Source organism: Heterodontus francisci, chromosome 24, assembly GCF_036365525.1.
Source record: "Heterodontus francisci isolate sHetFra1 chromosome 24, sHetFra1.hap1, whole genome shotgun sequence".
Lineage (NCBI taxonomy): Eukaryota > Metazoa > Chordata > Chondrichthyes > Heterodontiformes > Heterodontidae > Heterodontus > Heterodontus francisci.
The window spans coordinates 71,141,287-71,162,218 of NC_090394.1; the positions used below are offsets into that span (position 1 = coordinate 71,141,287).

Here is a 20,932-nt window from a genome sequence, read left to right on the forward strand (position 1 = left end):
GAAGTCGATGAAGGGAAGGGGAGTGTTGGAGATGGACCGTGTAAAGGTGAGAGAAGGGTGGAAATTAGAAGCAAAGGTGATAAAGTTTTCCAGTTCCGGGCGGGAGCAGGAAACGGCACTGATACAGTCATCAATGTACTGGAAAAAGAGTTGGAGGAGGATCCCTGAGTAGGACTGGAACAAGGAATGTTCAACACATCCCACAAAAAGACAGGCATAACAAGGACCCATGCGGATAGCCATAGCAACACCTTTTACTTGAAGGAAGTGAGTGGAGTTGAAGGAGAGGTTGTTCAATGTGAGAACAAGTTCAGCCAGGCGGAGGAGGGTGATGGTGGATGGGGACTGGTTGGGCCTCTGTTCAAGGAAGAAGCGGAGAGCCCTCAAGCATTCCTGGTGGGGGGATGGAGGTGTAGAGAGATTGGATGTCCATAGTGAAGAGGAGGCGGTTAGGGCCAAGAAACTGGAAATTGTCAAAATGATGTAGGGTGTCAGAAGAGTCATGGATGTAGGTGGGAAGAGACTGGACCAGCGGAGAAAAGATAGAGTCAAGATACGAAGAAATAAATTCAGTGGGGCAGGAACAGGCTGAAACAATGGGTCTGACGGGACAGTCCTGTTTGTGGATTTTAGGAAGGAGGTAAAAGCGGGCTGTCCGGGCTTGCAGGACTATGAGGTTCAAAGCTGTAGAGGGAAGATCTCCGGAAGAGATGAGGTCAATGACAGTCCTGTGGACTAAAAACAAGAAATGCTGGAAATACGCAGCAGGTCTGGCAGCATCTAGAAATATCAGTTAGAGGGGTGAAGTGCTTCACCTGTGAGATGTGGGAGGTCCGTGACGCTTCCAGCTTTCCGGACGACTACATCTGCTCCTCACAGACCGCATGGATCAGTTGGAACGGCAACTGGATGCACTTAGGAGCATGCAGGTGGCAGAGAGCATCATAGACAGTAGTTTTAGAGAAGTGGTTACACCCATGGTGCAGGCAGATAGATGGGTGACCGCTAGAAGGGGCAGGCAGTCAGTGCAGGAATCCCCTGTGGCTATCCCCCTCTTTAACAAGTATACCATTTTGGATACTGTTGAGAGGGATGGCCTATCAGGGGAAAACAGCAGCAGCCAGAGCAGTGGCACCATGAATGGCACTGTTGTTCAGCAGGGAGGGACAAAGCACAGAAGAGCAATAGTTATAGGGGACTCTATAGTCAGGGGCACAGATAGACGCTTCTGTGGACGTGAAAGAGACTCCAGGATGGTATGTTGCCTCCCTGTGCCAGGGTCAAGGATGTCTCTGAACGGACAGGGGGGCATTCTGAAGGGGGAGGGTGAACAGCCAGACGTTGTGGTACACATCGGTACCAATGACATCGGCAGGAAGAGTGACGAGGTCCTGCAGGGGGAGTTTAGGGAGTTAGGTAGAAAGTTAAAAGACAGGACCTCTAGGGTTGTAATCTCGGGATTACTCCCTGTGCCACATGCCAGTGAGGGTAGAAATAGGAAGATAGTGCAGCTAAACACATGGCTGAACAGCTGGTGTAGAAGGGAGGGTTTCAGATATCTGGACCATTGGGATCTCTTCAGGGACAGATGGGACCTGTACAAGAAGGACGGGTTGCATCTAAACTGGAGGGGCACAAATATCCTGGCTGCGAGGTTTGCTAGCGTCACTCGGGAGGGTTTAAACTAGTGTGACAGGGGGGTGAGAACCAGAGCAGTAGGACAGCAAGTGAAATAAATGAGGGGGAACTAGTAAATAAGGTCAGTAAGACTAAGAGGAAGAGCAGGCAGGGAGATGTTGCGGAGCACAGCAGGACTGGTGGTCTGAAGTGCATTTGTTTCAATGCGTGAAGTATAACAGGTAAGGCAGATGAACATAGAGCTTGGATTAGTACTTGGAACTATCATGTTGTTGCTATTACAGAGACTTGGTTGAGGGAAGGACAGGATTGGCAGTTAGATGTTCCAGGATTTAGAAGCTTCAGGCGGGATAGAGGGGGATGTAAAAGGGGTGGGGGAGTTGCATTACTTGTTAAGAATATCACAGCTGCACTGCGGGAGGACACCTCGGACGGGTCGTGCAGCGAGGCAATATGGGTGGAGCTCAGGAATAGGAAGGGTGCAGTCACGATGTTGGGGGTTTTCTACAGGCCTCCCAACAGCCAGCGGGAGGTAGAGGAGCAGATATGTAGACAGATTTTGGAAAGATGTAAAGGTAACAGGGTTGTAGTGGTGGGTGATTTAAACTTCCCTTATATTGACTGGGACTCACTTAGTGCTAGGGGCTTAGATGGGGCAGAATTTGTAAGGAGCATCCAGGAGGGCTTCTTGAAACAATATGTAGATAGTCCAACTAGGGATGGGGCCATACTGGACCTGGTATTGGGGAATGAGCCCAGTCAGGTGGTCAAAGTTTCAGTTGGGGAAGCATTTCGGGAACAGTGACCATAATTCCCTAAGTTTTAAGGTACTTGTGGATAAGGATTAGTCCTCGGGTGAAGGTGCTAAATTGGGGGAAGACTAATTATAACAATATTAGTCAGGAACTGAAGAATTTAGATTGGGGGCAGCTGTTTGAGGGTAAATCAACATCTGACATGTGGGAGTCTTTCAAATGTCAGTTGATTAGAATCCAGGACTGGCATGTTCCTGTGAGGAAGAAGGATAAGTTTGGCAAGTTTCGGGAACCTTGGACAACGAGGGAAAAAGGAAGCATTCGTAAGGGCTGGAAGGCTAGGAACAGATGAATCCCTTGAGGAATATAAAGACAGTAGAAAGGAACTTAAGCAAGGAGTCAGGAGGGCTAAAAGGGGTCATGAAAAGTCATTGGCAAACAGGATTAAGGATAATCCCAAGGCTTTTTATACATATATAAAGAGCAAGAGGGTAACTAGGGAAAGGGTTGGCCCGCTCAAGGACAGAGAAGGGAATCTATGTGTGGAGCCAGAGGGAATGGGCGAGGTACTAAATGAGTACTTTGCATCAGTATTCACCAAAGAGAAGGACTTGGTGGATGATGAGCCGAGGGAAGGGAGTGTAGATAGTCTCAGTCATCTCATTATCAAAAAGGAGGAAGTGTTGGGAGTTTTGCAAAGCATTAAGGTAGATAAGTCCCCAGGGCCTGATGGGATCTACCCCAGAATACTAAGGGAGGCAAGGGAACAAATTGCTGGGGCCTTGACAGAAATCTTTGCATCTTCATTGGCTACAGGTGAGGTCCCAGAGGACTGGAGAATAGCCAATGTTGATCCTTTGTTTAAGAAGGGTAGCAAGGATAATCCAGGAAATTATAGGCCGGTGAGCCTTACATCAGTGGTAGGGAAATTATTAGAGAGGATTCTTCGGGACAGGATTTACTCCCATTTGGAAACAAACAAACTTATCAGCGAGAGGCAGCATGGTTTTGTGAAGGGGAGGTCGTGTCTCACTAATTTGATTGAGTTTTTTGAGGAAGTGACGAAGATGATTGATGAAGGAAGGGCAGTGGATGTTATCTATATGGACTTCAGTAAAGCCTTTGACAAGGGCCCTCATGGCAGACTGGTACTAAAGGTGAAGTCACACGGGATCCGAGGTGAGCTGCAAAATGGATACAGAACTGACTCTGTCATAGAAGACAGAGGGTAGCAGTGGAAGGGTGCTTTTCTGAATGGAGGGATGTGACTAGTGGTGTTCCGCAGGGATCAGTGCTGGGATCTTTGCTGTTTGTAGTTTATATAAATGATTTGGAGGAAAATGTAACTGGTCTGATTAGTAAGTTTGCGGACGACACAAAGATTGGCAGAGTTGCGGATAGTGATGAGGATTGTCAGAGGATACAACAGGATATAGATCGGTTGGAGACTTGGGCAGAGAAATGGCAGATGGAGTTTAATCCGGACAAATGTGAGGTAATGCATTTTGGAAGATCTAATGCAGGTGGGAAGTATACAGTAAATGGCAGAACCCTTAGGAGTATTGACAGGCTGAGAGATCTGGGCGTACAGGTCCACAGGTCACTGAAAGTGGCAACACAGGTGGATAAGGTAGTCAAGAAGGCATACGGCATGCTTGTCTTCATCGGTCGGGGCATAGAGTATAAAAATTGGCAAGTCATGCTGCAGCTGTACAGAACTTTAGTTAGGCCACACTTAGAATATTGCGCACAATTCTGGTCGCCACACTACCAGAAGGACGTGGAGGCTTTGGACAGGGTACAGAAGAGGTTTACCAGGATGTTGCCTGGTCTGGAGGGCATTAGCTATGAGGGGAGATTGGATAAACTCGGATTGTTTTCACTGGAACAACGGAGGTGGAGGGGCGACATGATAGAGGTTTACAAAGTTATGAGCGGCATGGACAAAGTGGATAGTCAGAAGCTTTTTCCCAGGGTGGAAGAGTCAGTTACTAGGGGACATAGGTTAAAGGTGAGAGGGGCAAAGTTTAGAGGGGATGTGCAAGGCAAGTTCTTTACACAGAGGGTGGTGAGCGCCTGGAACTTGCTGCCGGGGGAGGTGGTGGAAGCAGGTACGATAGCGACGTTTAAGAGGCATCTTGACAAATACATGAATAAGATGGGAATAGAGGGATACGGTCCCCGGAAGTGCAGAAGGTTTTAGTTTAGGCAGGCATCAAGATCGGCGCAGGCTTGGAGGGCCGAATGGCCTGTTCCTGTGCTGTACTGTTCTTTGTTCTTTGTTTGTTTGTTCATCTGTGGAGAGAGAAGCAGAGTTAATGTTTCAGGTCAGTGACCCTTCTTCAGAACTGGCAAATATTAGAAATGTAAAAGGTTATAAGCAAGTAAAGTGGAGGTGGGGTAAGAGATAACAAAGGAGAAGGTGTAGATTGGACCAGGCCACATAGCTGACCAGAAGGTCGTGGAGCAAAGGCAAACAATATGTTAATGGTGTGTTGAAAGACAAAGCATCAGATAGGGTGTCAACAGACTGAAAATTGAACAACCGCAAGTACAAACATGAAAAAAAACAGTGGGTAAGCAAACTGAACAAACTAAGATGAAATAGAATAAAATAAACACAAAAAAATATATATAAAAAAGAGTAAAAAGAAAAAATAACTAAAAATTACAGTAAAATGGGGGGCCCGTCATGCTCTAAAATTATTGAACTCAATGTTCAGTCCGGCAGGCTGTAGTGTGCCTAAACGGTAAATGAGATGCTGTTCCTCGAGCTTGCGTTGATGTTCACTGGAACACTGCAGCAATCCCAGGACAGAGATGTGAGCATGAGAGCAGGGGGGAGTTTTGAAATGGCAAGCAACCGGAAGCTCGGAGTCACGCTTTCTAACTGAGTGGAGGTGTTCCGCAAAGCGGTCACCCAGTCTGCGTTTCGTCTCCCCAATGTAGAGGAGACCACATTGTGAGCAGCAAATACAGTATACTACATTGAAAGAAGTACAAGTAAATCGCTGCTTCACCTGAAAGGAGTGTTTGGGGCCTGGGATAGTGAGGAGAGAGGAGGTAAATGTGCAGGTATTACACCTTCTGCGATTGCAGGGGAAGGTGCCTTGGGAAGGGGACGAGGTGATGGGGGTAAGGAAGAAGTGGACCAGGGTGTCACGGAGGGAATGAACCCTTCGGAATGCTGACAGGGGAAGGGAGGGGAAGATGCGACTGGTAGTGGCATCACGCTGGAGGTGGCGGAAATGGCAGAGTATGATCCTTTGGATATGGAGGCGGATGGGGTGGAAAGTGAGGACAAGGGGAACCCTGTCGCAGTTCTGGGAAGGAGGGGAAGGGGTGAGGGTAGAGGTACAGGAAATGGGCTGGACACGGTTGAATGCGCTGTCAACCACAATGGGGGGGAATCCTCGGTTGAGGAAAAAGGAAGACATACCAGAAGCGCTGTCATGGAAGGTAGCATCAGTCCTGTGGTAGTCCTGTGGACTGTAGCTTGATGTTCAATGGTGGGGTAATGGTCCAGGGGAGGTAGGAAGAAGTATCTGAGAGTTGGCACTTAGCCTTTGCAAGGTAGAGGTCGGTACGCCAGACAACAACAGCACCACCCTTGTCTGCAGGTTTGATCACAATGTCAGAGTTAGACCTGAGAGAACGGAGTGCAGCAAGTTCAGAGAGACAGGTTAGAGTGAGTGAAGGGAGCAGAGAAATTGAGACAGCCAATGTCTCGCTGACAATTTTCAATGAAATGATCAAGAATGGGTAAGAGGCCAGAGGGAGGGGTCCAGGTGGAGGGAGAATGCTGGAGGTGGATAAAAGGGTCTGCTGGTCAGAGGGAAGAGTCCTGGTCAAAGACGTGAGCGCAGAGCACAGTGTTGGAACCCATGCTTTGCCTGATCTATATTAATGACCTAGACCTTGATGTACAGGGCACAAGTGCAAGGAAGTTATGTTGAACTTATATAAAACACTAGTTCGGCCTCAGCTGGTGTATTGCGTCCAGTTCTGGGCACCGCACTTTAGGAAAGACGTGAGGGCATTGGAGACAGTACAGAAAACATTCACAACAATGGTTCCAGGGATGAGGAATTTCAGTTATGATGATAGATTGGAGAAGAGAAGCCTAAGAGGTGATTTAATAGAGGTTTTCAAAATCATGAGTGGTCTGGACAGAGTAGACAGAGAGAAACGGTTCCCACTCGTGAAAGGATCGAGAACAAGAGGGGCACAGATTTAAAGTATTTGGTAAGAGAAGCAAAAGTGACAGAGGAAAAGCTTTTTCACGCAGCGAGCGGTTAAGGTCTGGAATGCGCTGCCTGAGAACGTGGTGGAGGCAGGTTCAATTGAAGCATTCAAAAGGGAATTAGACAGTCGTGTGAAAAGGAAAAATGTGCAGGGTTATGGGGAGAAGGCAGGGGAATGGGACTGAGGGAATTGCTCTTTCGAAGAGCTAGTGCAGGCACGATGGGCCGAATGGCCTCCCAAGTCAGAAAGCTAAAATCTCCTGACAGCCATATACCGACGCTATGTCTTCTCTGTAAGCAACTCCAATGGCCAGCAAAGCTCCTTATGTTTATTTTACTTCATTGTCTCTTCCAGTAAGTGTTTCTTAAAAAATAATCCAAAGTGTCCTTCCTTTAAAAAGAAACAAATCCAAGCATGCATCTTTCAGTCTGTCAAATGAATCATTTTTTGCAATCTTTTAAACACCAGTCCTCAAACAATATCAACAATGGAAGCACCTTCGTGACAACTTCCAGACGGGATTGTTTAAAAAGGGTGCGAGGGATAGGCCAAATAATTATAGGTCGGACAGTCTGACCTCAGTGATTATTACAGTCTATTCTAAGGGACAGGATAAACTGCCACTTAGAAAGACATGGACTGATCAGAGATAGACAGCATGGATTTGTTAAGGTAAGGTCATGTCTTGCAAACTTGACTGAGTTTTTTGAGGAAGTAACAAGGAGGATTGATGAGGGTAGTGAAGTGGGTGTGGTCTACAAGGCATTTGACAAGGTCCCACGTGGCAGATTGGTCAGTAAAATGAAAGCCCATGGGATACAGGTGGCGGGTTGGATCCAAAATTGGCTCAGTGAGAGGAAACAAAGGGTAGTAGTCGATGGAAGTTTTTGTGAATGGAAAGTGGTTTCCAGTGGCGTTCCACAGGGCTCGGTGTTGGGTCCCTTGTTGTTTGTGGTATATATTAATGATTTGGACTTAAATGGGGGATGCATGATTGGGAAATTTTCTGTTGACACAAAAATTGATCGTGTAGTTGATAGTGAAGAAGATAGCTGTAGACTCCGGAATGATATCAATGGTTTGGTTGAGTGGGTGGAAAAGTGGCAAATGGAATTCAATCCAGAAAAGTGTGAGGTAATGCATTTGGGGAGGATAAACGGAGGATATTGAGAGGGGTAGAAGAAGTGAGAGACCTTGGAGTGCATGTCCACAGGTCCCTGAAGGTGGCAGGACAGGTAGATAGAGTGGTGAAGAAGGCATATGGAATGCCTTCCTTTATTGGCTGAGGTATAGAATACAAAACAGGGATGCAATGCTGGAACTATATAAACTGCTGGTTAGGCTACAGCTGGAGTATTGCGTACAGTTCTGGTTACTGCATTACGGAAAGGACATAATTGCTCTGCAGAGAGTACAGAGGAGATTTACAAGAATGTTGCCAGGGCTTGAAAGTTGCAGCTATGAGGACATGTACCTGAAGTGCTGTACCAGGTAAGGCTATGGACCAAGTGCTGGAAAATGGGGTTAGATTGAGCAGCTAGTTTTTTCAGCCGGCACAGACACAATGGGCTGAGTGGCCTCCCTCTGTGCCGTAACTTTTTTATGGTTCTATGGGATCTGCACTTTGTCTTCATTGTGGCCATAACACAAAATTCTTTTTCAGAAATGTACATTGTTTGGAAAAACAGCAACACTTTCATAAAAGAACGACATGTTAACATTTTGGGGTAGAGCCCTTCAATAGGATGATCACTAGGGGACGCACAGTTTGGACACTTTGATGCCACACTGGATTTGTACCAGGTGATTGACCAAGATCACATTGAATCACATGGTTTACATTTCAAGAAAGATGTCACAGAATTGTACGTCACAGAATGAGGCCATTTGGCCCATCAAGCCTCTGCTGGCTCTTTGAAAGAGCAATCCAAATTAGTCCCACTCCCCTGCCCTTGCCCCACAGCCCTGCAAATTGACTTTTTCAAGCATATATCCAAATCCCTTTTAAGAGTTACTATTGAATCTGCATCTTCCGCCCTTTCAATCAGTGGATGACAACAATGACAGTAAAAAACCTAGAATCTGTAAGAATTAGCCACAACATTTAAAAATGCACCATATGTACAAAAGCTTTGTAATATTTCAAAGATCTATTTATTACATTTTTCTCATAGCGGAATACTTAGATTTGAGCAGGTAATTGGTTTGTTTTGATATTAATATAAATAGCATTACTTTATGTTTATTCTGCAGTTGTACAATGCATTTCCGTTCCTGGGATTCCTTCCTGGATCACACAAGAAAATGATCTCCAATGTAAAACTGATTCATGCCTTCCTCAATAACTACTTCAAGGAAAATCGCCGTAAACTGGATGAGAATGACCTGAGGAGTTTTATTGATGTATTTATGTTCAGACAACAGCAGGTAGAAACTACACTTCCCTTTTAAGACGTACTGTAGATTCTGTAGAGGGAGTAATGCCTGACGTTGCTGGCAAGGTGTCTTTGTGCATTCAGCACAATCACCCCATGCGGCGTCTGGTAATATAAGTAGAATGTGCCCGTTAAGCCGTCCTCCTCCATGTAGCCAGTACTTGTTCATGCAGGTCTTGATGTCACAGGCACTGCAATTGCATGTAGGCAGGACATGTGAAGCGGCAATTAATGCAGCCTTTTATATAACTGAGTAGCTATGTTTATGTATTTCAGAACAAAAGGCAAATTTGTTCAATCCAGCACAGGCATACAGGGCTGAATGGCCTCCTCCTCCGCTGCAAATGTCTCTGGTGCTAAGGAAAGGATTTGAAAAGAGACATTAATGTTACAAAGAAAGAACTTGTATTTGCATTGAGCCTTTGGAACTCCCAAAGCGCATCATAGCCAATGAAATACTTGTGAAGTGTAGTCACTGTTATGTGGATTCAACCAACATCACTAAAACAGATAATCTGGTCATTACCACATTGCTGTTTGTGAGAGCTTGCTCTGCTCAAATTTGCTGCACGTTTTCTGCATCATAACAGTGACTACACTTCAAAAATCACTTTGGGACGTCCTAAGATCATGAAAGGCTCAATGGAAATGCAAGATATTTCCTTTTTTCTTTCTTTTAGTGATGTTGATTGAGGGATAAATATTGGCCGAGCATTGGGAAGAATTCCCTACTCTTCTTCATAATAGTGACGTGGGATCTTTTACATCCACCTGAGAGGCCAGATGGGACATTGGTTTAATATCTCATCTGACAGGCAGCACTTCTGACAGTGCAGCACTCACGCAGTGCTGGCACTGGAGTAAACTCACTGCAGCCTGTCATTCCTGATCCCCTTTCAGTGTTGCATTCCCAATAATCGATGTATCAATGTTTCAGGTTAATCCTGTGTCACTGATCAGACACTACTGGTTCCAATTGACAACCTGAGTTTTTGTGTTGTTAATTTTTGTAGGAATCGGACAATCCCGATTCATACTTTCATGATAACAACTTAATTTTTACGACGACCAACCTGTTTGCTGCTGGGATGGAGACAACTTCAACCACACTTCGTTGGGCCGTGCTTCTGATGATGAAATATCCGGAGATTCAGAGTAAGAAGCAATCTGACTGATTCCGCTTTTAGCTGATCTTTTATCATTTTGCACAACTCATATTGTGCATTGCTGAAAACAGAGACATTTTGTCGAAGCTTTTCATCTTGCACTCATCAGGACAATTTACAAGAATGCCAATGTAAGGGAAAGCAACAAATTTATACTGTATGAGAGAAATGGTATTCTCTTCTGATACAGTATAAATGTCTTGCTTTGCCTTACATTGATATTCTTGTAAATTGTCCTGATGAGTGCAAGATGAAAAGCTTCGACAAAATGTTTTTGTCTTCAGCAATACTCAAGTTCTGCACTACCCAATGACTGTGCGGCACAGTGGTGCAGTGGCTAACACCACAGCCTCACAGCTCTAGCGACCCGAGATCAGTTCGAGGTGTTGTCTGTGTGGAATTTGCAAATTCTCCCTGGGTTTTCTCTGGGTGCTCCGGTTTCCTCCCACATGCCAAAGAGTTGTGGGTTGATAGATAAATTGGCCATTGTTTAAGAAAAAAAATTGCCCCTCGTGTAGGTAGGAGAATTGAGGGAAGGGGGGGATGTGAGAGGGCAAAATGGGATTAATGTAGGATTAGTATAAATGGGTGGTTGATGGTCAGCGCACACTTGTTGGGCCGAAGGGCCTGTTTTGGTGTTGTATCTCTCTATGACAACTCTCTTGTCTGATTACTGCAGATGAGAGTTTGAGATTGCCCAAATATAGACACAATCGTACTTCCAAACAATTTAAAAATGTCCTTGGCTTGCAGAAAAAGTTCATGAGGAAATTATCAGTGTTATTGGATCAGAGCGATCTCCCAGAGCTGAAGATTGGAAAAGTTTGCCGTACACCGACGCAGTGATCCACGAAATCCAGAGGTTTGCTGACATTGTGCCGCTGAACATCACACATGAAACAACAGTGGACTTAAACTTCAAAGGATACTTCATTCCAAAGGTACCCTCGGGAATGTATGGCCACAATTGGAGCTGATATTCTGACATTCCATGGAGTTGGGAAGGGAAAGAGCTCTCAAGGTTGCATCTCATTGCATTGTGGTCCATTAGTGTCTAATGACCAGCTCCTATTAACTTATATGGACCATTTTATACATCATCCAAATAATATGGCTTTGACTAAAAGCCTTGGGGCATTTTTCTATTCAAGTTGTATGTTTTTATTATGTAGGTAATGGAAAAAGAGCAGTGGAGTGGGACTAATTGGACAGCTCTTTCAAAGAGCCAGCACAGAGACGATGGGCTGAAAGACCTCCCTCTGCGCTGCATCATTCTAAATAATTTTTAGGTATAAAGGAAGAGCGAAAACAGGGAAGAGGGAAAAATAGAGAGGATACTGCTCAACAAAAACAACTTGCATTCATCTCGCAAACAGAATGTACTAAGAAGTCCCAAGGAGCTTCACAGGAGTGTTATCAAAGGAAGTTTGATACCGAGCCACATAAGGAGATATTAGGACAGGTGACTAAAGCTTGGTCAAAAAGGTAGATTTTAAGGAACATCTTAACGGAGGAGAGAGAGATAGAGAGACGGCAAGGTTTAGGAAGAGAATTCCAAAGGTTAGGGCCCAGGCAGCTGAAGACAAGGTTGCTAATGATGGAGTGATTAAAATTCGAGATGCTGAAGAAGCCAGAATTAGAATGGAAATGTTATATTTAAACTACTACTCAGATTATTAATCAGCAACAATGTAAATATATTCAGTAATGCTTTTTGAATATCACAATTCAAAAGTAACATCAGAGGGAAATTATATTTTATATTTTTTTAGGGAACCCCAGTGATTCCATTGTTATCCTCGGTGCTGTTTGATAAAACTCAATGGGAAAAATCAAATGAGTTCAACCCGTCTCACTTTCTGGATGCTGAGGGGAAGTTTGTGAAGAGGAATGCCTTCATACCTTTTTCTATAGGTAATACAACTTATGAATTTTTGGGCTATATATTGGTGGCATTTTCTCCCCCTCACTGGGAAGAATGAAATGAAGGAAATGCAGCATTAAGGGAATTCCATTTCTATTGTCTCTTTTTGGGGGCTGTGATGGGGGGAGGGGCAAAGGCATGGACTCCTGTCAAAGCAGAGTCCGATCCAATATCTGCAGACAGAGTTTTCAACCAGGGGAGTGAGTAGCAATGAGGAGCGGGAATCTGGGCTAATATGTCTTTTTTCTAAGACTACCAGATTCTACTTACCTTGCCAAAGGTGAGACTAGCTAACAAAACACAGAATGCATGGGAATTAAAGAACTTTCATTTATTAAAAATGCACCTTTGACAACGTCAGGACATCATAATGTGAATGAGGCCAATATTTCTGAAGTGTGGTCATTAAAATGTAGAGAGACACTGCAGGCATTTCGTAACAGAAGGTAAATGGCGCCTCAGTTTAATGCGACATCACCACACTCCTTCTGTTTGGGATAGAAATGCAATATTGTACTAATGTACCTCCCAGCTTGCTGCATTCATGTGACCTCTACCATGCAATATCATGACCTTCACAGACCTGTGTGAAGTGGCTCAACATGATGATCCAAAAATGAAGCCCTCGAAAGTAAGGTTGAGGCAATATAATGGCACCATACGAGTGCCGAGAGGACAAGTTACTCTGAGAGCCCAATGCAATGACAAGAACAAAGATCTGGAGTTCCAGATTATACACGCCAAGCAAAGGCTGGAGCATGAACAAAGCTTGGACTGAACTGGTAACGCACAATGTTGAACTAGTTTTCCCTCAAGAAAGAACACCAGCAGAGTATATTACCATCTATCGCATAACCTTTTTTTAAATAAGTATGGCTAAGTCATAAATATCCCAGATATTATAAGGGTCTGGGAAACTCTCTTCAATACGTATCTCTGCACTTAAAGAGACACAGAGAGGGGGTTCTTGTAGTTGTAAACAGGATGCTACATGAGACAATTTATTAACTTTTATACATTTATGAAAGAATTTGACGTGCAACACACTTTTAAGTGGATAAATATATCACAATATCAAATATTACTAAAAGATGTAGCACATAATCTTATTTCTAACATAGAATCCAAAAGTTTAACCTTGCTAATGTTACATCAAAATATCTTAGAATATCCATCAAAATTTAAAGTAAACTTTTATCTTAAATTCCCCGAGTAAGCCATTGGGTGAGAAATATTGTTGAGGAATTCAGCACTTCTAATTTTTGCTTCAGAAACTCTCATGTTTATACTGTTTCTAAGGTATCATCTGACCTTTTAACATTTAGGTGTTACCTTTCTGTGTGTGTTTTTCCTGCTTTTGAAATCCATATTTGGTAGTATCATTAACCAACATCTCCACTTATTATTTTGCTGGAATTCCCCTGCTCTTGAGGTTGTGAGCATTTATCTGGTCAAAATGTTTATAATTGCATTTACTTGACCTCTTGTTCCTGTAAGTACTATTCCATTTATTGATTTATTATCTATAATTGTGTTTTTATGATACCTTGAAACAACCTCCATATCACCAACCAGCACTATCAATTAGGTTTATTGTTACCTCTTACTGATGTCACACAAGATATTTCAATATGTTTTTATCCTCCAAGTCCCTAGAAAGAGAAACAGTGAAATGGATTTCCCAACTTAAAAGGTGCTTCTGGATCACATTCTATTCTAACAGGGACCTTAAGACCTTGAAATTTCTAACTCTACCTTCTTAAAAGGGAATTTCAGTGAGTCTTGAAAACTGACCATTTATTCAATCTCTAATTCTAAAAGGTATAGGATTAACTATATCTAAATTCTACCTAATTAAGCCTATTATACCGATATTCCATCACACTAGAGGAGTACAATGATGTGTTTACAGGTTGAGGATGTTTTCCTGGAGAATATCATCTCAAAGCAGATGAGAGGGTAAGACCAATTCAGCAGCTGCCGAGGAAACTTCCAGCTGCCCTCAAGGCCAGCCTGAAGGACAAGATAGAGACAGAAAAGAAGGGAGTAATCAAGAAAGTGACAAATCCTGCAGAATGGATTTGTAGCACCGTAGCAGTGAAACAACCAGAAAGCTGAGAGTATGCATTGACCCAAAAGATCTAAATAAAGCTCTGAAGAGATCTCACTACCCTGTGCCAACCATCGAAGGAATTTTGCCACAACTTGCAAAGGCAAAATTCTTCACTACCCGAGATGCGAAGGTTGGTTGCAAGTAAAACTAGATGAAAGCAGCAGCTTTCTAACTACATTCTGGATGCCTTTCGGGAGATACAGATGATTACTCATGCTGTTTGGCATTTCCATGGCTCCAGAGGAGTATCAACGCAGAATGCATGAGAGTTAGTGATGTTCCCAGATTGCAAGCTATAGCGGATGATCAGCTAGTTTATGGATGCGGAGACTCAATGGAAGAAACCATTGCTGACCACGATCAAAATCTAGTGGGACTGCTAGACAGAGCTCGCCAGATGAACCTGAAGCTGAACAAAAATTGCAATTAAAGATGTCAAGTACATAAGTCATGTACTGACAGCAAAACGTCTTCACCTAGATCCTGAAAAGGTGAGAGCAGTAGCAGTGATGCAGTGACCACTAGAAGTAAAAACAGTGCATTGATTTGTCGGATTCGTCAAACATTTCGCAAAATTCTTGCCCAATTTGCTGTCAGAGTGTGAACCATTACGCCAACTCACTGCCAAGGACGTGCAGTGGTATTGGGGCACAGAACAAGAAGCAGCATTCACTAAAATCAAGCAACGAGTGACGGCAATGCCAGTGCTGAAATACTATGACGTAAATGATGAAGTCACCCTGCAGTGTGACACCAGCAAGATAGGACTTGGAGCAATACTAATGCAGCAAGAACAACCAGTTGTATTTGCATCCAGGGCGTTAACGCAAACGGAACAATCGAGTAAGCGTGCCTGGCCATTGTCTTTGCTTGTGACCATTTTCATCAATATCTACTTGCAGGAGACAAAGTGACGGTTAAGTCTGAGCACAAGCCCCTTCAAAGCATTTTCCTCAAGCCACTACTATCTGCTCCAAAGCGTCTGAAAAGAATGTTACGCTGGTTAGAGAGATATCATCTGGATGTGACATACAAGCAAGGGAAACGGATGTCCATCACTGACATGCTGTCAAGAGCAGCACTCCCTATGAAAAAAGTAGAGGATGCTACAACAGAGTGTGAAATCTTTCAGATCCAACCTAAAGCTGCAGCTCGATATGCTCTGGAAGTCATCAACCCAGCAGAGACATTGAATCTGACAGACACATGCCTTGCTCAAATCAAGTGAACTACCCAACAAGATGCAACTCTTCAAGTGTTGCAAGAAGTAGTGATGAAATAATAGCTTGAAAGCATCAAGGACACTTCTGTGGTTACAAGAGCGTATTGGGCGTACAGAGATGAATTGACAGCCCAAGATGGCATCTTGTACAAAGGAAAGAGAATCATTATCCCGAAGGAGTCAAGAGGAGAGATGCTAAAGCGCATCCATGCAAGCCACAAAGGGATTGAGTCACGTCTGAGGAAGGCAAGAGAAGTATCTCTACTGGCCAAACATAAGCAATGAAATCACGGACCACATCAGCCAGTGCAGTGTGTGTAACGAGTACTAAGCTAAGCAAGCTAAAGAGCCGCTGGTGACACATGACATTCCAGACAGACCATGGATGAAGCTGGGAGTAGACCTCTTCACTCTCTCAGGATCTGATTATCTTGTCACTGTAGATTACTATTCTGACTACTGGGAGGTAGACCAGCTGACTTCAATTACTAACTGTGAAATTGTAGAATGCCTGAAAGCACATTTCAGTCATTACGGCATTCCAGATGTTATGCTGAGCAACAATGGCCCTCAGTTCACGAGTGAAGAATTCAGCCGCTTCATAAAGGATTGGGAAATTCAACACCATACATCATCTCCACACTATCCCCAGTCAAATGGAAAGGTTGAGGCAGCAATGAAAATCGCCAAAGGAATCATCAAGAAATCAAGCAAATCCTGCAGAGTTGTATACAAGGCAATCCATGAGTGGAGAAAAACATCTACTGAAGGCATGGAAAGTAGTCCAGTACAAAGACTGATGTCATGCTGCACCCAAACCACTTTTCCAATAGCAAAAAAGCTACAAAGCCAGAAGTAGTAACAGGCGCGAGTAACAAAATCAAGGAGAAATGGCAGAAACCCAAATTTCATTTTGACAAAACTGCCAAACCATTGCCAGAATTGAGCATTGCAGAACCAGTCAGGGTACAAAGTTTCAACGCTCACAACAAGAGTCTGCCCAAGTGGTAACTTGGGACCTGCAGTTGTCACCTCGATCGTACGCGGTGGAAGTAAATGACCAGATATACCGTCACTACCGCAGGCACATACGCACAACTGGAGAAGCTGCTCCTTCACTGCAGGCGGCCAACCAGGAAGATGTGAACTCACCACCTGCACAGACCACAGATCAACCATCAGTCCCAGAGGTCCACAGCACCCCAACAACAGAAATGGACAACAGTTACCACGGCAACAAGTGACATGGGAAAGACACTCCCCAGAGAAGGAAAATCACCCAGATGAACAGCCAACGACAACACACACAAGCACCATTAAGAGACCAGCATGACTTAAAGACTATGTGTGCAATACATGTGCAAAGACTGATGAGAATAACAGACTGCTAATGCATGAGAACAGTTGTGTGCATCGTGAGTGACTTGGGCAACTCACAGTGTAAATGATAATGCATGCAATTTTGTTTGCATGTAAAGGACGATGTTTGGGATAGAAATGCAATACTGTTTACTAATGTGCCTCCTGGCTTGCCATAGTCTTGTGATCTCTGCCATGAGGCATTCAGTGCAGGCAGCCATCACAAGGCAGTTCAATAAAGACACAGTCCAAGCAAGACTGTTGGTTGGTCCTGATGAAAGTTCACTGACCTGAAACGTTAACTCTGCTTCTCTCTCCACAGATGCTGCCAGACCTGCTGAGTATTTCCAGCATTTCTTGTTTCTATTTCAAGCAAGACTGTTGTCCTGTGAGCTCGTAACACCCTTCTGAACTGCACTGGGAGTGCCAATCTAGATTTTGCACCCAGGTCTTTGGACTGGGGGCTTGAAACCACTGCCTTTTGGCTCAGAAGTGAGATTGCTTTCCACTGAGCCACAGCTGACACCTTAAGTTAGCACGGTATTTAATTTCACTTTAAACAGAGGTGAAGACTGTCTGTTCTTCGGAACTCCAAAGTTCCGAAGAAGGGTCACTGACCCGAAACGTTAACTCTGCTTCTCTTTCCACAGATGCTGCCAGACCTGCTGAGTGGTTCCCGCATTCCTTGTTTTTATTTCAGATTTCCAGCATCTGCAGTATTTTGCTTTTATTTTAGTGAAGACTGTCTGCTCAGCCTCAAATGTGTTTGTTTCAGAAATGCCATACAAAACTGCAAGGGTTTACCTGTTATCTTTAAAAAAGTAGTATTTAAAATCATGATGAATAATTTTGTTTTTCTGAAGAGCAGCTTTGACATATTTTGCAACTGTGTTTTTGCAGGTCGGAGGTCCTGTGCTGGTGAGCCCCTGGCCAAGATGGAACTGTTCCTGTTCTTTACTGCTCTGATCCAAAAATTCAAGTTTCAAGTTCCACCAGATGTCAGTGAGCTGGAGCTCGTGTCTGGTGTGGGTTTTACTTCATTCCCAAAGTACAAGAATGTTTGTGCTGTGCGTCGCTGATTGAAACACCTCATTCATGGTTTACCTGATTTTCCTTTTCATCACTTTCTTAATCGATTCAAGAAATGCATTTGTGTGGTTTTTTTTTGTAGTTGGTTATGTTTGTCATTGGGCTGAATCAAGCTGGAAACATTAATGGTGTGTTCACAACTCACCCCATCATTAATGCACAAACGGGCTAGAAAGTCTAGTGAATGAATATCTACGCCCTGAGTTGTGAATATCTGGAATTTGCTGGGCAATGTACGCTGCCACCTCTATTTGTATCACACAAAGGCAATGTCACCCTTAAACTCTCTATTATTTTTAAGAACTTGCTGGATTTGCTAATGAATTTCCCATTGAAACTATCTTTCCAACCCTAAACTATTTGCCAATTATGATTGATTGATGCGAGCCAGGTTTGGTGAAATCATTACCCTCTCCTTTATAAACATAGTTCTGATTTCACTACACCTGGCATTCAGGATAATTCAACCCTTCCATCCATATGCCCCTTGCTTTAATACACAGTAGTGTGCAGTCATTTGGCTGTTTTGGAAAAAAAAAGTCACTCTTGCATGTGAATGGTGTGGTTGCCAACTCTGGACGTATTCCCCGAGGTTTCCTCACTTGATCTCTTGCTTCCGACTGCCCTGCCCCCATGCCACTGCCATTGGTCACCCAACACATCCATCCTCGCGGTGCCCAGCCAGTTGGTGAACAGCCTCTTCACTACACGATTGGATAATTCTTGACTCTAGCCTTTTATCCCATCACCTATATTCTTTTTATAAGTAATGAATGAAAGTTTTCAAAGAATGAATAAAACACACAAATTTTTAATGCCCTATGATTTTTCTCTGGGTTGGTTGCAGCAATGTCCTGGAGATTAATCTTCAATCTCTGGAGACTCCAGGGAAATTCTGGAGCATTGGCAACCCTAGAAAGTCCTTCCATAACTGTGTCTTATGTGAAAGCTTGGATCAATTTGCAAAGTTAATTTCTAACATGAGAAATGGATCTCGTAGATTCACTTCAGGTCTTTAACCCTTCACACATCTCAGAATCTTACAGTCCAGATTTAAAAATATGTTCAGGAGGAAGGATAAAAATTCTCGAAAGCTTTTTAATAGCAGTTGCAAAAGAAACAAATGTTAGTGAAGAGCTGGCTATTCCTTCAGCTCTGTAAAATGAAGCATTTAGCTGGCATTCAGATCGCTAAAATGGAATTGTGCATGCACATGAATATGAACACACCTTTCCATGTGGACTAGATCTGCATACATAATTCAAATTAAATATCCTGCTTTTGGCTGCATTATTCATTGCTCTGAGCTATTTGAAATCTGGAACATTGAATTGTAGAATGGGTACAACATGAAAGTATGTCATTTAGCCTGTCATGTCCATGCCGACTCTCTGCAAGAGGAACTCATCAAATCCCGCTCCCCTCTTTTTTTCCCATAGTCCTGCAAATAATCTTTCCCTCATAGCCTGAACAGAGCCAGGACCAATGTCCTAGCAGGTGATTTGCTAGTGCTGTTGGGGAGGGTTTAAACTAACTTGGCAGGGGTGTGGGAACCAGGATTTAATATTAGTGGAAAACCAAGGTGCACAGAGAATTGGAAGACTAGAAAAGGAAATAGTAGGTATTAGGTGAGGTCAGTAAGTGGAAATTTGATAAGGTCTGTGGGAACAGAACTATTGGGGACATTTAAAGTGAACTAATCAATTAAGTACAGCCTACTAACAAAATAACCTTGGAGCTGCAGAGACAGCTTATCAGAAATGACAGTTCCGGACACAAGACTCATTCATATAACATTGGCAGTTTAGGTTTTTAAATATATATTGCAGTGACTTGGAATTTGGAATCATCTTTGTTATAAAAAATCCTGGCATTAGGAACGTCTTACAAAAGATGTTAAAAGTTTGGTAATAATTGGACTTTAATCTAAAATGCTGTCTTTCCTGATGGAGATGCTTTCCCTTGAAGTTGATAATGTTACTAATGATTTTGTTGTTGTCAAACCCTAAGGATACCAAAAGGATTGAAAAAAGTTTAAAGTGGAGAGTAGTTCTTTTCGATCAGAGAAAAGGTTACACAAAGTGACGAAGCTGAGAATGTTTTGCTCCGCCCCCTCGGAGACAAACAAACTGCTGCAGCTATTGTTTTTTCCATTTAATCCATCACACAATTTTTGCATTGCTGAGAGTAAAATTTATGCATATTGGACATTGTTAAATTTTAAATTTCTAAATTGACAGATATAAGTGGACAAATTAACCCATTGGGCTCAGGGGCAGAGCCACAATGGATTCTTCGGGTTTTTTTTAAGCAGGTGACGGCAGGTTCCAAGGCCACGTGAGAACTGATGCCACAGCAAGAGATCCAGCAGCTTTAAGAATTTAAGAACTGAATTGCAGACATCAAATGTCACAGCATCTTTATCAATGAGACAAAGTGCTTGAGAAGGAGAGATAGTTGCAAGCACTTCTGTCTTTAATGTACAAAAAGTACAACCAAGTCTGGGCATAAGAAATTGGAATCAATAAACAAAATTTAATTGATATGAGTGGTTATTTAAAGCACTCAAAGGGAAATTTATCTGATATTTAAGAGGACAATCCCAAAGTTTTAGAAAGTAAAAAACAAAACAGTCTAAGTGGTTTGCTGTGTTGGACATTAGCAATGTGTTCTGGTCCATACCGTTGGCACAAGAGTGTCAATATAAATTTGCGTTTACGTTCCAGGGACAACAGTACATCTGGACGTATCTCTCCCAGGGATTTTATAATAATCCATCGATATTCCACCTTCCTCCAGAAGGTCAGAGTGAAAGTTAAGCTGAAAAAGGCGCAGATAATGAAGGAAAAGGTTTCTTATTTGGGAATAGTAGTAACAGAGGGAAAGCATGAGACAGAGCAAAAGTGAGTGCAGACAATCCTCGAACTCCCCCTAGCGCAAGATATTAAAGCTCTAAGATAAAAAAAGGACAGTTCCTATTCCAGGT

At 43.2% G+C, this 20,932-nt stretch overlaps 1 protein-coding gene across 1 annotated transcript in view; it reads left to right on the forward strand.

The window, feature by feature from the left end:
- LOC137383514 (cytochrome P450 2K6-like) overlaps positions 1–20,489 on the forward strand; it is a 43,820-nt gene extending 23,331 nt beyond the window's left edge. Inside the window, exons 5-9 of the mRNA XM_068056542.1 lie at positions 8,892–9,065; positions 10,087–10,228; positions 10,993–11,180; positions 12,012–12,153; positions 17,758–20,489. Of these exons, the coding sequence (XP_067912643.1) occupies positions 8,892–9,065; positions 10,087–10,228; positions 10,993–11,180; positions 12,012–12,153; positions 17,758–17,936 (825 nt within the window). The 3' untranslated portion in view covers positions 17,937–20,489. The remainder of the gene's footprint in view (positions 1–8,891; positions 9,066–10,086; positions 10,229–10,992; positions 11,181–12,011; positions 12,154–17,757) is intronic.
- Positions 20,490–20,932: the final 443 nt, after the last annotated feature.